Source organism: Chrysemys picta, chromosome 5 (assembly GCF_011386835.1).
Source record: "Chrysemys picta bellii isolate R12L10 chromosome 5, ASM1138683v2, whole genome shotgun sequence".
Lineage (NCBI taxonomy): Eukaryota > Metazoa > Chordata > Testudines > Emydidae > Chrysemys > Chrysemys picta.
This window is the reverse complement of record NC_088795.1, coordinates 118,357,115-118,376,181: the sequence shown is the minus strand read 5'-3', so window position 1 is coordinate 118,376,181 and position 19,067 is coordinate 118,357,115. Positions and strand designations below refer to the sequence as shown.

The 19,067-nt window shown below is 38.5% G+C and overlaps 1 protein-coding gene across 20 annotated transcripts in view; it reads left to right on the top strand.

Moving 5' to 3' along the window:
• Window positions 1–19,067, top strand: part of JAKMIP1 (janus kinase and microtubule interacting protein 1) — a 254,195-nt gene that overhangs the window by 197,585 nt on the left and 37,543 nt on the right. For 19 of the 20 annotated variants that reach the window (XM_065598214.1, XM_065598216.1, XM_065598218.1 and 16 more), the window contains 6 exons: window positions 3,155–3,217; window positions 5,168–5,266; window positions 8,411–8,512; window positions 10,579–10,632; window positions 11,495–11,560; window positions 16,667–16,735. In XM_065598214.1, the coding sequence (XP_065454286.1) occupies window positions 3,155–3,217; window positions 5,168–5,266; window positions 8,411–8,512; window positions 10,579–10,632; window positions 11,495–11,560; window positions 16,667–16,735 (453 nt within the window). Of the gene's footprint in view, window positions 1–3,154; window positions 3,218–5,167; window positions 5,537–8,410; window positions 8,513–10,578; window positions 10,633–11,494; window positions 11,561–16,666; window positions 16,736–19,067 lie in introns of those variants that run through there. The other variant, XM_065598224.1, reaches the window with a different exon arrangement.

The window sequence follows — 19,067 nt, the reverse complement described above, 5'->3', positions numbered from 1 at the left end:
AATGCTGTGTAAATAAAGTGTGTGTGTGTGTGTGTGTGTGTGTGTGTGTGTAAAATAAAATAAAACAAAACAACAACAGAATTGGGCAGTAGGTTATAAAATCTAAAATCTTCCAAGTCCCTGAGGTTTCCCAAGAGTAAATAAACTTGTAAGGACTACCTCCTCTTGAGGCTCTACTGTTGTCACTTTAGTATATTAGTAAATAAAGCTACAGGTATTGAAGACAAATTGCTGCATACCTAACGCATTAACAAACTATTTGACTATGAAGATGTAAAGTCTAAACACTATGCCTGTAAATTAGATCCAAGTGAACATGAATATATGTGTAAAAAAATTAAATTTTGTGACTTGTTTCCAAATTGATGTATATAACAGGTTTGCTTGGAAATTAGGTTTGATCATTTTTTTCCTTTTAAGATTCTTAACCACACTACACTCTTTATCACCCAGTAATCCAGAGAAATTAAATGTGCAAGTGGTGGTGGTATTGTGCAATAAAAAAAATTGTCTCTGTGGCTTTGTATGTAAACTAAGCCTTAAAACTTCATCAGAAATCACTCCTGGGAGCTCTGACAAATCCACATCTGCTTACTGGTTAGTTATACGGTAACACTAAATTGTTAGAACCTATATTTGACAAAATAAATTTCTATTTGAAACAAACTCACTTTCTGTGCACAATGTGATTTTTTTTAAATTGTTATTTAGCTTGGGATAATTATTATTTAGTAGTAAATATGAACTGTTCACTCTAAGGTGAGGCAGTCCTCTCTAATGCTTAGAGCAGGGCACTATGAATCAAGTGACAGATTTTAAAAAATGGTGTCTAAAGATTATCATCCTTATTTTTCAGCTGGGGAAACTGAGGCAGAGAGCATCTACATGACTTTTCTAAAGTTAAACATGCAGACAGTAAAAAAGTCAAGATCAGAAATCTGGGCCAAGATTTTCAAAAATAGGTGCCTCATGTTAGGCTCCCAAATCTATATTTAGATGGCTAAATAAGTGATCCCATTTTCAAATGTGCCAAAGGTTCTCCTTACCCTAATTTGAGCTCTTTTTGCCGATGTTTCCTTCTATGTGAAATAGGAATAATGATAATTATTTACCTCTGTACAGTACTTCGAGGGTCCTGTATGAAAGGCACTACAGTCAGTGAAAAGGGTTATCTATCATTTAATAATAATAATAATAATAATTAATAAATAATATCATGTCTCAAAAATATTAGACAACATAAGGCCCTGGAAAGAGATACATAGGGACCCGATCCTGTTAAGTGCTGAGCACCCTCAGTTTCCACTGAAATCAAGATCAGACCCCAACTAGCCAAGTTTTGAAAGGACCTTGTTTGTCACACAAAATTAAACTTTTAACAGAGGAAATCCCCGTATCAGGCATGTGTTTCATTGTAGATCAAAATAGTCGAACTTGCAGATGGAAAATACGTGCAAAGCAGACTGGAAAGAAAACTGCCCCCTCAGCATGTTAACGGATGGGGGTGTTCACCTAAGTCTCTAGATGCATGGAGTTCTTTCCTGTGTGCTTTGCAGGCCAAAACTGGAGAATGACACTTGCCACTGTATTTCTCCCTTCCTCTGAGCATCGCTGAATGCTTTTTAAAAGTTAACGGTTAGATTGGATTTCTCCACCATTGACTTTGTCCTTTTAATTCTAGTTAATGCATCGTAACTCTTTCCTGGCCTTTTAAACATTCAGTCTAATAAATTCTTTTGAAACAAATCAAAACAATCCGCCGTCTCTCAAAGAAGTAACCTCTCCATGAAAATAAATGTGAACGTTTCCAGTCTTGTGTCTGTGGGGGCAATGCAAAATTAGTAAATGCCCTAAAATAACTGATCATTTTATTTTGTGGCAATAGTTAAAAAATCGCTGTGAAATGTGTCTGCAAAGGCTGATGTAAATAGTTATTGCATCAACATGATTTGGGCTGAGATTTTAAAGCAGCTTTGGACTTCTCTTGCCCGGCTCTCATCCATTTCTACTGGGTATTGCGTGTCCGAATCCCTTGCCATTTTAGGAAATCTCAGCCGTAACACTGAACTAGACCTATTTTAGATTTCAGATCAATTTTCCCTGTCGTTAGATAGAAAATTAATTGGTTGATTTGGAATAAGTGTGTCACTCATGTGAGTATTTGAAGTTATTGTTAGAGCAATATGGGCCTGATCTCGCAACAGTATTGAGCAGTGGTAGTACACTTTTGCAGGATTGGACCTTATGGTCCTGATCCAAAGTCCATTGAAGTCTATGGAAAGAGACTGGCTGATGTTGGTGAACTTTGGTTCAGGCCCCCATGTTATCAAGTGGAAATACAGATCTTTTAATGGAGAAGGTGGTCTTGTATGATTTCACTGGCCACCATCACCTTCCCTTTTATTCCATACCTGAAAGGCTGCACATCAGACTCATTTTCACTTCCAGCTGAGGACTGCTAACTGCAGGTCTCGGGACTCTAGTTGCACTACTTATGAATCATTAAATGCTTTCTTTCCACTTCCCCATAAGGGAATATATAAGGTAGCTAAAAGATCTACATTTTAAAGCAGAGCTACTGGGCAAGCTGTAATTCTTTGAGTGAAGGAGAAGGAACAATTTCCAATACCAGTAATATTAAACTAAGATGGGCAAATACGTGACAGCATATATGTTAAATTAACATTGACAACATTCCTCCAAAATTGTTAGAGGCTAACATTTAAAGTTTTAACGTTTGAATGATTAGGTTGAACAAAGTAGGAAAGAAGAAAAGCCAAACTAAAAAGAAGCAGGGATTTATTACTTTTTCATCAGTTTTGGTAGCTATTCAATCCTTAAAATATTTACAACAGGTTTGCTCTTTCACCCATTTTATACTTGATTGTGCAGTAATGACTGAAATCATATACACCTCTACCCTGATATAACGCGACCCGATATAACGCGGTAAAGCAGTGCTCCAGGGGGGCAGGGCTGCGCACTCCAGCAGATCAAAGCAAGTTCGATATAACGCGGTTTCACCTATAATGCGGTAAGATTTTTTGGCTCCCGAGGACAGCGTTCTACCGAGGTAGAGGTGTAATTCTTATTACTGTACTGAGTTCTTTGTTGAAAAAATAGATGTTGTTGTTTTTTTACATTTCTCCCACAGGATTCCAAATGGATAGAAGAAAAGCAGTTCCTTATCAGAACAAACCAGGAGTTGTTAGAAAAGGTATGTGTTCAGAATCTAGCTCCCATCTAATCTCTACTCTTCAAAGGAAACTGATGTGCTAAGTGTTGAAGTGTTAAGGTAAAATTAACTTTTTTTCCTGTCCAAAAAGTGTTACATTGAGAGCCTGAGATCAAAGCACTTACAATTCTATAGCACTTTAGGGGGGAAAGGGCTATTATGAAATATATGCTTGTAAATTCTCTAGCTCAGTGAGGTGCAATCAGGTTGAATTTCCACCACAATATAAATGTAAAGCAATAATAATAAAGGAATGGTAGCTGGGCTTTGCCAAAAAAAAAAAAGTATAGCAGAATTGGAGAAAAATCTCAGATTATGATCAGTACCACTTAATTTGTTCTCTATTTAATAGGATCACTTGTTTTAATTTGATTTTAAAAATGCAGAACCAAGTATTTCAAACAATATTGATCACTTTATTGTATTATTTGATGTTTTAAAGAATAGAAAATTGCCATTTAGGGCTTGAGATGCTGAGTGACTTCTTCAAGGTGCTGAATACCCTCCATGGACTTTAGTGAGAGAGTTGAGAGCACTCAGTACCTCAGAGAATGAGGCCTCTTAATTAGTGAGTTAAAATTATTAATTCAATAGAAATAAGAGAGCCAAAGAAAGATCCACGACTAAAGAACTACAGCTAGAATTATACTTTATTCAGACACTTTTATTGATGTTATAAGCACTGTCATATGCTATATTAGCTGTCATACACCTCCTTGTTTTCATATAAATAAAGAGGTCAGACAATAATAAGAATGCTTTTGGTTGGACTCAGGAAAAGGTTCTGTAATGCACTTGTGATATTCCATTTTGCTGTTGTTTAAATAGCCTACAGCCTCAAAGCACAACATTTGAGAATTATCATTAGGCCTGAGAGGAAATCTGATTTGACTGTAAAAAGTTAAGTACCTGATCCTGTAAGGTCTTGAGAGCACGCAGCACCTCCCAAGAGGAGGCCATAGGAAAGCAACATTATACTTTTTGCCCTGAGCACATCACTGAGAGCCAGGAAGTCCAGAATTGTAACAATGGCTCTCAATTTGCTGCATGGCTTTCGGCGAATTATGTAATCTTTCTGTGCTCAGTTGCTCCAGCTGTAAAATGGAGGCTGTAAATACTTGCCTGCCAACCTCATAGGGGTGTTGTGAATGTTATTTAGTTAGTGTTGGGAAGCTTTTTGAAGACTTAAAGAGCTAAATGCAAGTACTATGACGTTAAAAAGTGGTGCAAAGTAAATATGAACAGACGCTTGAGTTTAAATACTCGTCACTTCTAACCCAGTGTTATTGAGTGAGTTGTTAAAAGTAAGTTCATCATTCATTTTTTCCCTTTAGTTGCAGTCTATACACAACTTCTGATATCTGCTTCCAAAATGGCTTTATGTAGACTTGTCTCAGGAAAGCTCCAGGCAAGGATAATCATTATCCACTCTCAGTGAGCAATTTGTGTCTATTCATGAGCCAGTAAAGTGCTTCCTAATGTGATGCTCCTTCTTCATTCCCAAGACTTGGGGCCCAGCCATCCAACCATGTGGTCCTTCCTTGAAGTCAGTGAAAGTTTTGCCTTAGGCCCTGATCTTATAAACATTCACTTATGTGCTTAACTTTATGCACATGAGCAATCAAATCATGTATGATGGTGATACTAAGATGCATAAAGTAAAGAACATGTGATACTAAGATGCATACTAAGATGGTGATACTAAGATGCATAAAGTAAAGAACATGTATATATGTTTCCTGGATTCGGAAGTTGGTAAGGAATTTTGGTCCCTGAGTTTTTTTACTTACAGTTTAACTCTTGCTACTATTTTAATAAGGGGTTCTTTGCTGAGGATTTAATTTCTTCTTCTAAGTGTCAAGAATCAATGCACTTAACTGAATACACAGCTTTTTCCATAGCTTAGTGTTATGATATTTTATTATATCTTAGATTTACAAAATGGAGCTGGAAGAGAATCTGCTGAAGAACGAGATGCAGGATGCAAAAGACCAGAATGAGCTGTTAGAATTCAGAGTGCTCGAACTTGAAGTAAGAGATTCTCTCAGTTGTAAACTCTCAAATGGAGCAGAAATTGTGTTTGAACCCAAGTTGAAATTCATGTAAAGTTCACTGGTGCATGTGTAAGGTGGAAATATTGTAGGTTTTTTTTAAATGCTGTAAGTTTGAATTCTGAAAATGAATACCACTGCCTTAATATGTTTTGGAGAGAATGCTCACTAATTTTTATGAAGATGTAAAATAGCTAATATATACTGCATATAGTTTGTTTTGCACCTAATAAAATATTTTGTTTTGCAATATTTTGCCTTTTTTATTTATTTCATTTCCATAACTACACCTTTCCTGCATGTGAAATCACTTGGTATGCATACTACAGACTTGGTTGGTTGGCATTGTTTCAATTAACACATCTTCTCACATCTTGCATGCAAGGAAGTCTGAGGATCTGACACCTCCATCACATCAACCTGTAATTGTTTTTAATTAAGCTGATTTTCAAATTGACAGCACTAATATAAATAAAACAAACTTAAAAGAGCACATTTTCTTAGCATATTTTTAAAAGAATTTCACTTACCTGAAGTCTCTTCTCTGCTGATATAGAACGTGGATGAGATATTCAAAAATGTCAAAAAGTCAAATCTTACAACCAGAACTGCAAATTATAAGTGTGAGGCACAAATATAACTTGTGCAAGTGAAAGTAATGTGTTCTTCAGAGCAAGCTTCTTTCACAAATACTTTCCTTTGAGTAAATGGAATAGTAGGCTATTTATTAAAGAGTTCTAACATAGGGCCTATAATTTCCATGGGAACGGATGGTGCTCATCACCTCGCAGATGGGACCATAGGGAATGGTATGCTAAACTTTTGCCACAATATGGGTGTGATGAATTGTCACACTGTCACATTAACTGATAACAGCATATCCAGTTTGAAAAGGCCATCAACATTTTAACACCATTTACATTTTAGAATAAACTCTACAAAATACTCTGTGTTACTGTTCCATAATTTTCTTCATCTGGTTCATTTCACCAAAATCCTTGGCATGTATAACCTCCATGGTGAAGATGAAAATCTTATTTTCATCATGCTATGTGGTCATTCTGCTTTTAATCTTTGACTCTTCTTAAAATCTTTTATGTTACCATTTTATTTTACCATCTGTATAGTCTGATGTCCATAGCATGTAATACAGATTATGCATTTTGAGAGACTAGTGTCTGACTAGTCATTCTGGAAAATTAAAAATGTAAAGTAACTTGTATTCTGTATACTTTATTAAGCAACTTTAAATTAAAATACAGAACAGGTTAGGTAAAATTGGCAGCTAATTTAGCAACCAGTTTTCCAAAAGTTACGTATTTTTGGTAAAAGTAGCCTGGTGCATATTACATCTTTAAAAATAAACTCTTCAAAGCATGTTTAGCATAAGAACGTCCTACATTTAACTAAAGAATCAAATGAAAATTGAACTGTACCACAGTACAATGTGTTTATTCTCCTTGTTGAGTACCTATTTACTGAATAACAACTGAAGGATTTTCATGAAATTGCAAATAAAGCATGCAAAAGAAATCTCTCACTGGTGGACAAGTGCATAGGCACAAAAATTACAGAGTGATTGCTTTAGCAAAATTATGCAGCCGTTGGTGAAAGTATTTTCATGCATGATGATAAACTAAATTCTTTCAGATGAAAATTAGGGTGGATTAGAAAACAGGATCAATTGTCTATCATTTAGCTCAGGCAAATACTGACAAGTTTAATGTGCCAAAAGATTAAACTTAGATTTCATTTTAAATTAGGTCAATTCAGGATCGAATTCCTGCTTCGGTATATGTGTTATATCATCAAGCTCACTTACTGGCATGGCTCTATTTATAAATTGGACTAATAAGTAGAAAAAAAAACTTTTTAGGAGACATGGGAAGAAAGGTCATGTGAAACAGCCTTTCACCTCTTGGTTGCAGCTTCAAATTCATTAACCGACTCATTATCCTTTGGTGACGTGTGAAATGACACCGTGGTTGCAGCCCTTTCCCCAAAGGATAAGTGTCCATATCACAAATCAACTAACAAAATTTCCCTCATTTGTAGTTTTGGAAGCCAAACAGTGGACGGAATGGGCATGGAAACCGAACTGTCCCTTCATTACTACTTCTCTCTGCAGAACAGAGCCAAAGCTCTTCTGCAGGGAGTTATGGGGAAGCATGTCTGCCCATGCTACCTCTGTTGTGTGAATAGGAGATGCGGGGTGATTTTAATCTCATTTACACCGATGTAATTCCACTGGTTTCAGCACAGTTACTCTTATTTAGAATAAGGCCTAGAACTTCGGCTTCCAGATCTTTCAATCCAGCCACTTTCACAAGCACATCGAAATTTAACAAAAGACCCTCATTTGCTGAAAGTAGGAATACAGCTATTCCACTGAAATAATGGATCCGTATTTTGAAGACGTGCGTGAAATGTGCTGAATATATTTTAAATTTATAATTTTAGAGAGAGTATACGTGAAAGGATTTCTTCTTGGCACAGAAAATGGTAAACGGAAAGTAGAATGTATTCTGCAAAACTGGGGCGAGTAGTGAATTGCTGGGCTTGAGGAATTAAAATGCTGAACTGTAAGGTTTAGCTAACTTCATTGCTAGTTTACTGTGAACACTTAGCTTTATTACTGAAAGTTTTCAGAACAAAAATGCATGTCATTTCAGAATAGACACAGTCTCCTCAAGGTCGTAATATGATTTGACACTGTTTGATATTTTGTTCTGTAGCCTCTTCACAATAGCCATTATTTGCTCACGAAAGCAATAGATTAAATAAAAGATTCCACCTAACATGAAATACTTTAGAGGAATGTCTAAGTCACCCATCCCTACAATTGGATTCATAAAAGTGGACCCGTGTATCCATGTAAAACAATGTTGCAGAGGCTCTGCTTGCATGATCCTATTGTCGAATCAGGACTTTAGTGCTAAAATTGCAACAAAACCTTAAAGGACACTGAAGAGCATGAAAACTTTGTGCTTTGACTGCAAATAGGGATCTATGGATTTCTTAATATCAGTAAATTTAGGTTTGTCTTGAATAACTTGGGGTAGTCGGAGAGAAACTGACATTGTATAATCACATATATTGTTTTTTAAACGAAATCTTTCCTCAGGAGAGAGAACGAAGGTCACCGGCATTTAACCTCCATATAACCACCTTCCCTGAAAACAATGGAAGTGCACTTCAACTGTTCTGTCAACAGGAAGGAATAAAGGTAGATGTGGCTTCATTAGCTCTTGCGATGGTTGGCTAACCAGGAGCATTATCAGAGACACCCCTGTACTCATATGAACACTTTAAATCACGGTTACCTTAGAAAGTACAGCAATGATTCAGATGTAAGAAATATTTTTCTTCTGCAAAGACAAAGATATGATCAAGTTCTGAGAAAAGGCGGGTTTAGGATGAATAGCAGGAGAAAGAGGTCTCCTAGATTGTCAAGTATTCTTCCTCCAAAGGAAATGAAGGCCAGTCACTTGAGCTATGTAGAAGTAGCTTGAGCTAAACTGTAAAAAAATATATGGCAGGGAAGAACATAATTGTATGATATGATTAGTTGATTTGTCATATGGCTCCACATTTATTCAATACTGAATGTACAGTTGCAGTCAGCAAAGTGGCACCTTTTCCATCATCGGTTACGATCCCTATAATGTATTCAGGAGGACTGAATTCAGCAAAGCACTTAAGCACCTGCGTAAGTCCTATTGAAGTAATGTGTTTACGTTTTTTTGCTGAATCAGAGCCTTGGAGCGTAAGGAACAAGATCCAAACTCCATTCAACTCAATGGGACCTTTTCCCATTGATCTCGCCACCTCCTGAATGAAGTCCATTTCTTGCTTATGGACGCACAAAAAATCTTTGCGCTGAGACAAAGTTCAGGATCTATCAAACCTGTGTACTACCTATACTGCTATATGGGTCAGAAACCTGGCCCTTTTTACAGGCAGACTAGAGCAGCTAGAGGTATTCCTATATGTGCTGTGAGTGTCCAGTCCTAAGCAAAAAGTAGCTTAACTATGTGCAAAATGTCACCATCTCACCACAATCTGGCCTTCCTTCCTGGTGTTGCCTGGGGCACTACCCCTGAGATCCATGCATTTGCAGGATTGATCCAGATCTGGGAACTTCACTACACAATGCCTGGTGAGATGTCATCAACCATGGTCACTCTGACTGGTGCAACGGTCCTAGTAGACTTTGCATGTTTGATTTGACTTTATGTTCACTTCAGATCAGGTCCAAGATGAGCATATAATAAAATAAATAATCAACACCTATGCATTTTGTAAGTTTGAGGCCAGAGTAGCTAATGTGGCATAAAATTTGGGGTTCAATGTTGTCCTCTCAATGTGATTGCACAATATACAGATACAAAGCAGCATTTTTATATACTATAAGTAGTGAAAATAGTTGTATAAAACACAGTCCTGCAAAGTGCTTGACATTTCCCATGAGATGTAGAGCACTATCAGCTCCCCCGGACATCAATGGGAGTTGAGGGTTCTCAACTCCGTAAAGATTTGGGCATTCAGGGTTCATTACTGCTCCTGTTGTATCAGTGGAAGTTTTCCTATTGATTTCAATGAACAAGACTGGGTATCTAATAAGGAAGGTTTCTTTTGTTTCTTCTTTTGTGTGTCGTGGGAGTGTAGGAAGGAAGAGAGGAAGTAGGTTTTGGTTTTTTGTACAGAGAAAACTAGCTGCATGTGGGGTTTCAAAGGTAATCAATGGGCCTCAATAAGGATCAAAGTCACACTTCTTTGGTGGCTTCTGTAATCATGGGTAAGGCTAGTGGGACAGTCACTTACATTACTCCTGCCACTAGAAGTCCAATATGTGACCCTGTTATTGTGTTAAAACAAATTAAATTTAAAGATCATTAGTTATTAGTTACTTTATGGGCCAATTCATGCTCTCGTTAGCCACACACTAGTCCCACAAACGTCAATAGCCCAATCTGCTGCACTTTTTTTCTCCTCAAACCAGGTCTTTTTCTAAGCCTGTTACCCAATTTCAACATTTCAGTGAGTTGATAAATCTAAATGTGCTAAGACATATTCTGTCCTCGTTTATACCCAGGTTGCTGGATATAACTGAGAGTACTATTTGATCCACTGTAAACATAACAATAGCATTTGTGTCATTGTGATGCAAAACTAACATTCAGCTTTTGGAGTCTTCTTGCATGCAAAGATCCATAAAGGCCATGTAAAAAATTAGTAGCTAATGATGTGTTTTCTCCTTTATGAACAATGAATGTTAAAAATATTTTCCAGGATGTGAATATTTCTGAACTTATGAAGAAGCTTGATATCCTTGGAGATAATGGGGTAACAATTTCTTTATTTCAATTATTCCCATGGAATGGCATGCCAGCAAATGTGCATTAAGGGACTTTTTATGACTATATTTGCATATACAATACCAAATGTTAGGATCCATTTTTGCCAGCATAGATGCAATCCCTTCAATGGGAATCGACTTCAATGGGAGTCACATCTGTGTTTTTCAGGACAGATGTGGGTCACTGGTGAGTGGCACTAAAAGTTGTGGCACAGGGAATGCACAAGACCTGGTATAATAAAGGTTAGAACAAAATTAAGAGTAGGAAATAAGTTAACTCATTTTTCTATATTGATTCCCTGAAATAGTAACCCAGAAGTTTAGATTCTACAACAAAGGGTGCCCTAGAAATACCTTAGACAGGAAAGATTTGACCATAACTTGAGTATGATCCACAAAGTTTGAGGATTGGTTCTAGATTCTATTCTATGCAGTGAGATCCAAAAACACTTTCAAAGCACTCTATGTTGCTCTGTTCAATAACAGGTCTAATTCTTCAATGCTCCCTTGGCTTCAGTGCAAGATTTTTTTCATTAGAACGGCAGTCCAATTAATTGATATTTTTCCCATTTAAAAAAAAAAACATTGGATTGAGTCCACCCTAGATCATGCTCTTTTTGCAAGGCATGGTGAGAATGATGCAGTGAACTAACAAGTGTAGGTACTGTATTCATTTACTTTAGCTTTATTATTTGTAATCACTGGATATTTTCTGTGCTTGTTTTTTTAAAAATAAAGAGAGCCAATACTCTGTGATACATACAATAAAATCAAAATCAATCTCACTAGTTTTGAAGAATGGATTTACAGTCCAATGTGAAATACAGTTGCACCTTTTTTGTATTTTAGAATTTGAGAAATGAAGAACAGGTTGCAATAATCCAAGCTGGGACTGTACTTTCCCTCTGTGAAAAGGTAGATTTCAGTAAAGATTTTTGTTTGCATAAACACTGAGCATACCATCCTGGAACTGGAAGGATGATTTGTCAGTGATGCATGGCCTTTCTGTTAAATTAACATGGATGTGAGCATGGAGGCATCATAACCCATGGCTTTATGGGGATTGTACTTGTGGAGGGCCCGAACATACATTCAAACATTTAAAATATAATTTTAAAAATGAAAACTTCCTCCAGAGACGTTGCCATTAAAACAAAGCTGTAAAATACTTTTTGATAAAGGAAGCCTAATCTGGGAATAAACCTCAATTCCCAGTGACCTTTTGAGGAATTGAGAGTGCTCAGCACATCACTGGAGGTTGTCAGTGCTTTGCAGGGTTACGATGAAGACCTGCTCTGGGCCTACTTCTCCAAGGTTCTGAAAACCTCCTGGAATGAGCTCAATACCAGCCTCTACGATGGAAGTCCGTAGAAAAAGAAAGTTCTCAGCACTTCACAGGCTCCTTTTGTGTGCCACCTGTGCATTATTTTGTAAGAACATAGGCTGCTAGTTTTTGAAAAATTAGCCTCAATATCTTTCCATTATGCAGCCACAAATTTGTCTGTCAAGTGGTCTAAAAATACATACTGCCCTTTAACTTCCCACTCTTTCCTTTACCTAACAGTGTGTTAGTGATAAATTCATTATAACCTTAACTTGCATGATGTTTTACTTCTTGGATCACACAGTTCAAGCACTTTTGAAAATTGCATTCATCTCTTATCTCCCTTCTTGTGCCACATGGGGAAGATAGAATTATGAAAACATGATTCAGTTTTTCTGTTGTTAGGGTTTGGTCCTCTCCTGGGACTTCACTGAGCTAGTACAGTGCAGCTGGTTTGTGCCGCTGTGTATTAAGTGGAGAGGTTTCTAAAGTCCTTACTAAAGAATATTTATCTCCCGACTAGTATGCCTGGCAGTCTTCACTAGCATAAAAATATAAACAGTCAATTGGTCTTGGAAAATAGCAACTCCAATTCCCCATAGTCTTAAAAACCAGTTGTAAGCCATCAGACAACTGAAATGTAATATAACAAACTGTTTATAATTCAAATAATAGTTTTAGTTCTCAAGCTGAGAATCACTGGTATGATCGATCTAAAACACACACACACACACACACACACACACACACACACACACACACACACACACACACACACACACACACACACACACACACACACACACACACTTTATCCTGCTGCCTTTTCCTTCTCGTGTCATAATTGTCCATGTCGTTCAGTAACAGATCTGTGATCAAACAGAACAGATTATTATGATCTCCTCATACTTACAAGTGAAGGAAGAGATCCAAGAGGGAATAACTTTCTTTTAGTAAATATGATATTCACTGGTTCAACGTTGTAATAGGATATGACCAAAAATATTTTCCACAGGACAGATAAATTGGACAAGTCACCCGCTTCCATGTGACTTTAGAACTTGCTCTCCACTTAGATCATTAGTAGAGCGAACGTAGTAATGACCCAATAATAATTCAATTTAAATTGGCTAGGAAGGAAGTCATTTCCTTTCTACTGAAAAGACTGCTATATTGCCCCATCCCAATAAGTCTGCCATTGATAGGTTTATATCTAGACCTGCACAGGTCCATTTCTGAACTTCAGAATGGAAGTCTAGCATGAAAGCTCCACCATTCAGATTAATTGATTAATGATTCAACCAAGTCATTCGTGTAAACAAATAGCTCAGTGATTTGAGCATTGGCCTGTTAAACCCAGGGTTGTGAGTTCAATCCTTGAGGGGGCCACTTGGGGATCAGGGGCAAAATCAGTACTTGGTCCTGCTAGTGAAGGCAGGCGGCTGGACTCGATGACCTTTCAGGGTCCCTTCCAATTCTAGGAGATAGGTATATCTCCATATATTATTATTATTATATTTATTAAAACTGAATAAATCATTACAAATGTTGTAGCTGTCGCTGTGTTACAACAGACAATCATAGAGCTTAAACTCTAATGAGAAAAATCAACGGTAAATGGCTAGATCAGTAGACAAAAAGAAAAGCAAAATTACACAAGCATTAAGGGCTGGACTGTGCAGTCCTCACTTAAGCTGGTTCATATTAACCATAGTGTCACTGAAATTAATGGGACTATTTGAGAGAATAAGGGTCATGCAAGCTCGCCCTCTCATATAGAAGCTTAGTGACCTCTTGCAGGTTATTTCCATTAGTGTCCAATCACAGCAATCCTGCCTCTAAGAATAAACTGGGAGTTTGTCAATATGGGAAATCCTTTATAACAATAGAAAAAGAAATTACAAAAGGGGCTTCAAAGTTCTGAAAATAGCAGGTATCTTTTACACGTCCCCTGCAAAAAATCTAGTTTTGGTTACTTCATAGGAACTATTCCTATTGACAGTACTTCTGTCAGTCCTCAGCTGACCAGAGGAGGACTTCTATGGTAGTCTTACTGTTTAATCAGCTTGTTCAAAAAGGAGGAGTGTTTGGTTCTGTCCTTCTAACTAACATACAGGTTGTCTGATTTTAACATGAGAGTCTATCTATGTACTTTTACACCACTGTAGTCTGAGTGCCTCACAATCAAGCAATGACTAAAATTCAGTAATGAATTAATCTACATAGCACACCTGTGAGGCAGGGAAGTATTAGCCCCATTTTACTGAGGCACGAGGCAGATTAAATTGAACCCAGGTCGCTCCATATCCTATCTATTAGACCGGGGTGGGCAAACTTTTTGGCTCGAGGGCCACATCTGGGTATGGAAATTGTATGGTGGGCCATGAATTCTCACAAAATTGAGGATTGGTGTGTGGGAAGGGGTGAGGGCTCCAGCTGGGGGTGCGGGCTCTGGGGTGGGGCCAGAAATGAGGAGTTTAGGGTGCAGGAGGGGGCTCTGGGCTGGGACCGAGGGGTTCGGAGGGCACGAGAACGATCGGGGTGTGGGGTATGGGAGGGGGTCAGGGGTGCAGGCTCAATGCGGCGCTTATCCCAAGCAGCTCCCAGAATCAGCGGCATGTCCCCACTCTGGCTCCTACACAGAGGCGTGGCCAGGCGGCTCTGTGTGCTGCCATGTCTGCAGGCACTGCTCCTGCAGCTCCCAGCCAATGGGAGCTGTGGGGGTAGTGTTTGGGTGGGGGCAGCGTGCGGAACCCCCTGGCTGCCCCTACGCATAGGAGCCAGAGGGGGGACATGCTGCTGCTTCCGGGAGCTGCGCAGAGTGGGGCAAGCCCCAAATCTCGCTTCCCAGCGGAAGCTTGAGGGCCGGATTAAAACGTCTGGAGGGCCGGATGCGACCCCTGGGCCGTAGTTTGCCCATCCCTGCACTAGAAAATCCTCCTAATACATGGAGGCAGCAGTAATTCACTGGAGTTTCTGCATGTTAAAATATATCTGTGGGAAGCATATTACAATCACAGATATCTTGGATTTCAATCACAGAGCCGTTTAAATCAGAAATCAGATTTTTCCCCCTCCTCTTTATTGTAGAAACAGTTTCCTTCTGATCCTGTCACAAGTGTAGGTCATTTGAGTTGCTCTAATTACCAAATCCAACCATTCAGTCCATTGACTCCTTCCTTACCACATTAATTAGGCAAACACCGCAAATGAAGAATTAAGAGTTCTGGGCCTCCCTGTTAAGGGGCTTTAAAGTGAACTGAAAAAGTGCTGCTGAATATGGGGTTTAATGCTTAAATAGGCAAGATGCTGCCTATTGTTCTGATGCTGTTAATTAAGGTCAAAGGTGCAGCATGGTGAATGCTTAGGTGTTACTGATCTCAGGTGCTAGCAGGAAAATGCAGAATCCTGTAGTTAGGACTTACCAGGTAGTGAGGAAAGAAATGACTATCAGCTATTTAAAAACATATGACATTTTAGTGTGTCTGTATGTGTATATATAGGACAGAGGTGGGTGAGGTAATATGTTATATTGGCCCAACATCTGTCCTTAAATATCAGTAGACCCCTAAAACACATCACATCAGCTATTTAAACAAAAGTTAACAAAGATTCATCACTCTCCCCAAAGTTCTTCCACTTAATATTCTAAGTGCCCAACCTTGCTCCTGCTAAAGTCAATGGTGAAGCTCCTACTGACTTCAGTGGGAACTGGCCAGACTGTGTTGTAAGGGAGTCCTGTAATCCAATGAAGAAATAAAATAAAATAAAACCATGAACAAGAATGAGAATTCCCATCCATCCTGACAACCCATAAAGCTGAATGTTAGCATACTCTTAGCCATCATTAATATTCAAGGCATAAAACTGTAGTTTCCTCTATGTATCGTCTTACAGTTGGAATGCAACGACCATTCTTCTTTTCATTTGGTCACATTTTTTAAAGCATAATAATAAGAGATTGATCGGATGGTAGCCACTGCATGAATTTCTTCACACAGTTCTCCCTACCCATCTTAATCTTCATTTCCAGGGCAGTGCCCAAGAGGGGCGGGGGCAAACAGGGACACAGGGGACACAGAACTCCTCCGGCCCCGGGCCTGCAGTGAGGAGAGCAAGCTCTTCTGGTCCCAGGGCTGCGGTAGGGGCACAGAACGTGCCCCTCCAAAAGCGGTCAAATTTTAATTCTTGCACACGCCCCTGTTCACCTTCAAAGCCCCTCTTGTTCTAGTAATGAGCTTGCTCCCAACAAATGCTGTGAATTGTGCCAAATAAAGGATGGATTCTGCAATCCTTCCTCATGCAAATACTCCCACTGGTTTAAGTTACCATAAGAAAGGATTGCAAGGTTGGGCCCTGACACCATATGGTGGGTTTGTGATGTGGACAAATGGGCCTGGGGAGCAGCAAGGATGAAACAATCAACTAATTTTGCTTTCTTGACCCCAGTCACATTTGAACCTAGGCCTTTAGAGGGGGAAGGATCAGCCTCCACTCATAATTAGTCTTCCCAGTTCCCTCCTCCTCATTTCTGTAGTTTGAAAAAGCTGAACAGTTAATGGGGGTGGGGATGGGTGAAGCATGCAATTGGCACGCTCATCAACAAATTAACTTACCTCACTTTCAATGATGCTCTTCCAAATGATGCTGTATTCTCATCTTTTTCTATTCCTCTTGTTCCTGCCATGTTCATATAGTGGCTAAAACAAATAGAGGGAACAGAAGCTGCACTGACACAGAAGATGATGGACCTGGAGAATGAAAAGGTAAGAAATGATCATTTTAAAAAAGTCACTTGCTCAGCTAGAACTCCATTTCAGAGAGAAGTCTGTAAACACGATGACGTGTTAAGTTGTTGCTGTTTTCTTTGTAGTGGGGATGACTGCGTGGTGCTGTCAGGAATAGTTTTATAAAACTCTGTTTAATAGCTAATGCCATTGATGTGTAGAGAAAAAAGTAATTAAACTGAGACTGAAGCATGGCTGTACCTACAATATACCACACGAACGGGTATAATAAGCAAATGGTATGAAACCTGTCTGTGTGCTTTCTATGTATATTATTTTGTTTGGCAACAGCAGGTTCTTTGGAGTCTTGGAGTCAAATTTCAGTAGAATTGCACCAGGGATTAATTTGGCCTATGGTGTGTAATTTCAACTAATGAAGTCCTCTTCCTGCTTCCGCTTTTTTGTCTTAACCTCTCTTCCCTCTCAAGGATGGATGAATTCCAAAGTGCAATTAAGTCTTTCACTACAAATTTGATATGATACTAAGCTCTCCTTTTGCTGTATGTTATATGAAGATTTTCTGAATGAATGTTTAATTTTGTTGATTTATCATGCATGTAGCACTTTTCATCTTCCAATTGATGTACAAATACGGATTAAACCTTGCCATACATTTTCCTAGTAGATACATAAACAACATTATCCCCATCTTACAGAAAGCGAGACAGAGGCTGATGGGTGAAGTGACTTTCTTGCCTTTGGCTGTCAGTGCCAAGATTAGAATTTGGCTTTTCTGGCTCATTGTTTGGTGCACTGCCTTTGTGAATGGGGCGTGATACCAATAATCATGTAATACAAGGTGTGGGCCCTTTTATCTGTATTACGCCAAGAATTACTGTATTTGTAACTCTGAGTTGGAAAATGTAAAAAAATAACATATTTTTAGGGGGGAAATGGAAAACACTAGATTGTTTTACAAAGTAAATTAGAACAAATATGTCGTGTCTCTCTAACTTGACATATACATGTTTTCATTTGCAATCTGTGGTATCTGTAATTCATGTTCACTTCAAGCTTCTGAGTATTTACGCACCAAGGAACTGTATGTATTTGCTCAGCTCAGCAATCTGTCAGTCTCAAAAGCAATAGTCACATCTTGCCCGGCATAAATTGTGTAACGAATATGAAAATTTATTTTATGGTGAGATTTTCAGAAGCGCTCAGTATTGGCCTAGCTGCTTCCTTTGGGAGTAGAGTTAGGCCAATGCTGAGTGCTTCTGAAAATCCCATCCTCATTACAATTTCTGACTCCTATTGCTGGTAGTGGCCACCCTGCTTAAATGATGGTGATATCACCTGCGAGTCCGTGTGGTACCGTGACTAGGGCACTAGACTGGGACTTGTTCCTAGCTCTGCCACTGACCTGCTGTGTACCTTTGAGCAAGTCACTTCCCCTCCCTGTGCCTGTTTCCCTTATCACCCTTTCTCCTGTCTATTTAGCTTGCAAGCTCTTTAGAGCAGTGACTGTCTCTTATTGTATGTTTGTACAGCACACAGTGGGGCCTGGATCTTGCCCCTCTAGGTGCTGCTGTAATAGAAAAAATAATTAACAATAATTGTGTCATTGTCGTATGAACATTCAGCATCCAAGACTGAAATAAGTTCCCATTCTGCTTTTATATTGGTTCATGGATCATTGAAAGAACTCCAGTGTTTAATAAAGTTTTAAAACATTAAACATTACAGTTTGTTTATGGATTATATCAGAATGAAAATGGCATGGAACCTTGTTCTAGTCTCCCATATTTGACTTCTATGCTGCCAATGTAAAAAACAATGGCTTGTTCCAACAACTGGGGTACTTCCAATAACAAGGAACAATATATATTATAATTAGTTCTTATGCTTACTGACTCTTCAGACTGTCAGATTACTGGGCTGAGCAGTTTTATTTTAAGCCAAATAACATTTCAAATGGGAATTTTGTTTTATTACTAATTACTGATTACTAATTACCAAATTGTGTCCCTATGCTTATGTGCACAATTCCCACGGACATTATTGGGCATTGCATTTGAAAGCAAAATTTGGCCCAGTAAATGCAAACAAGACCCAGAGTCAATCTGAACATCTTTTCTTACTATTGACATAGGCCAATAATTTCTGTTAGTGACACCATTCTATGTTTTGGAGTGGTTCTGCTACTAAAATAGATGATCCAGAATGGCAAAGCTTTCTGTTTTTAAAAGCCTTTTGTTATACGCATACACACACTAGCCCATTTTGTATTTTTATGAAAGCTAAAAGGCCTTTATCAGAAGGTACATGGATTTATATTTAAACTGCTTTTTGTTCCATATGTTGAGGAAAC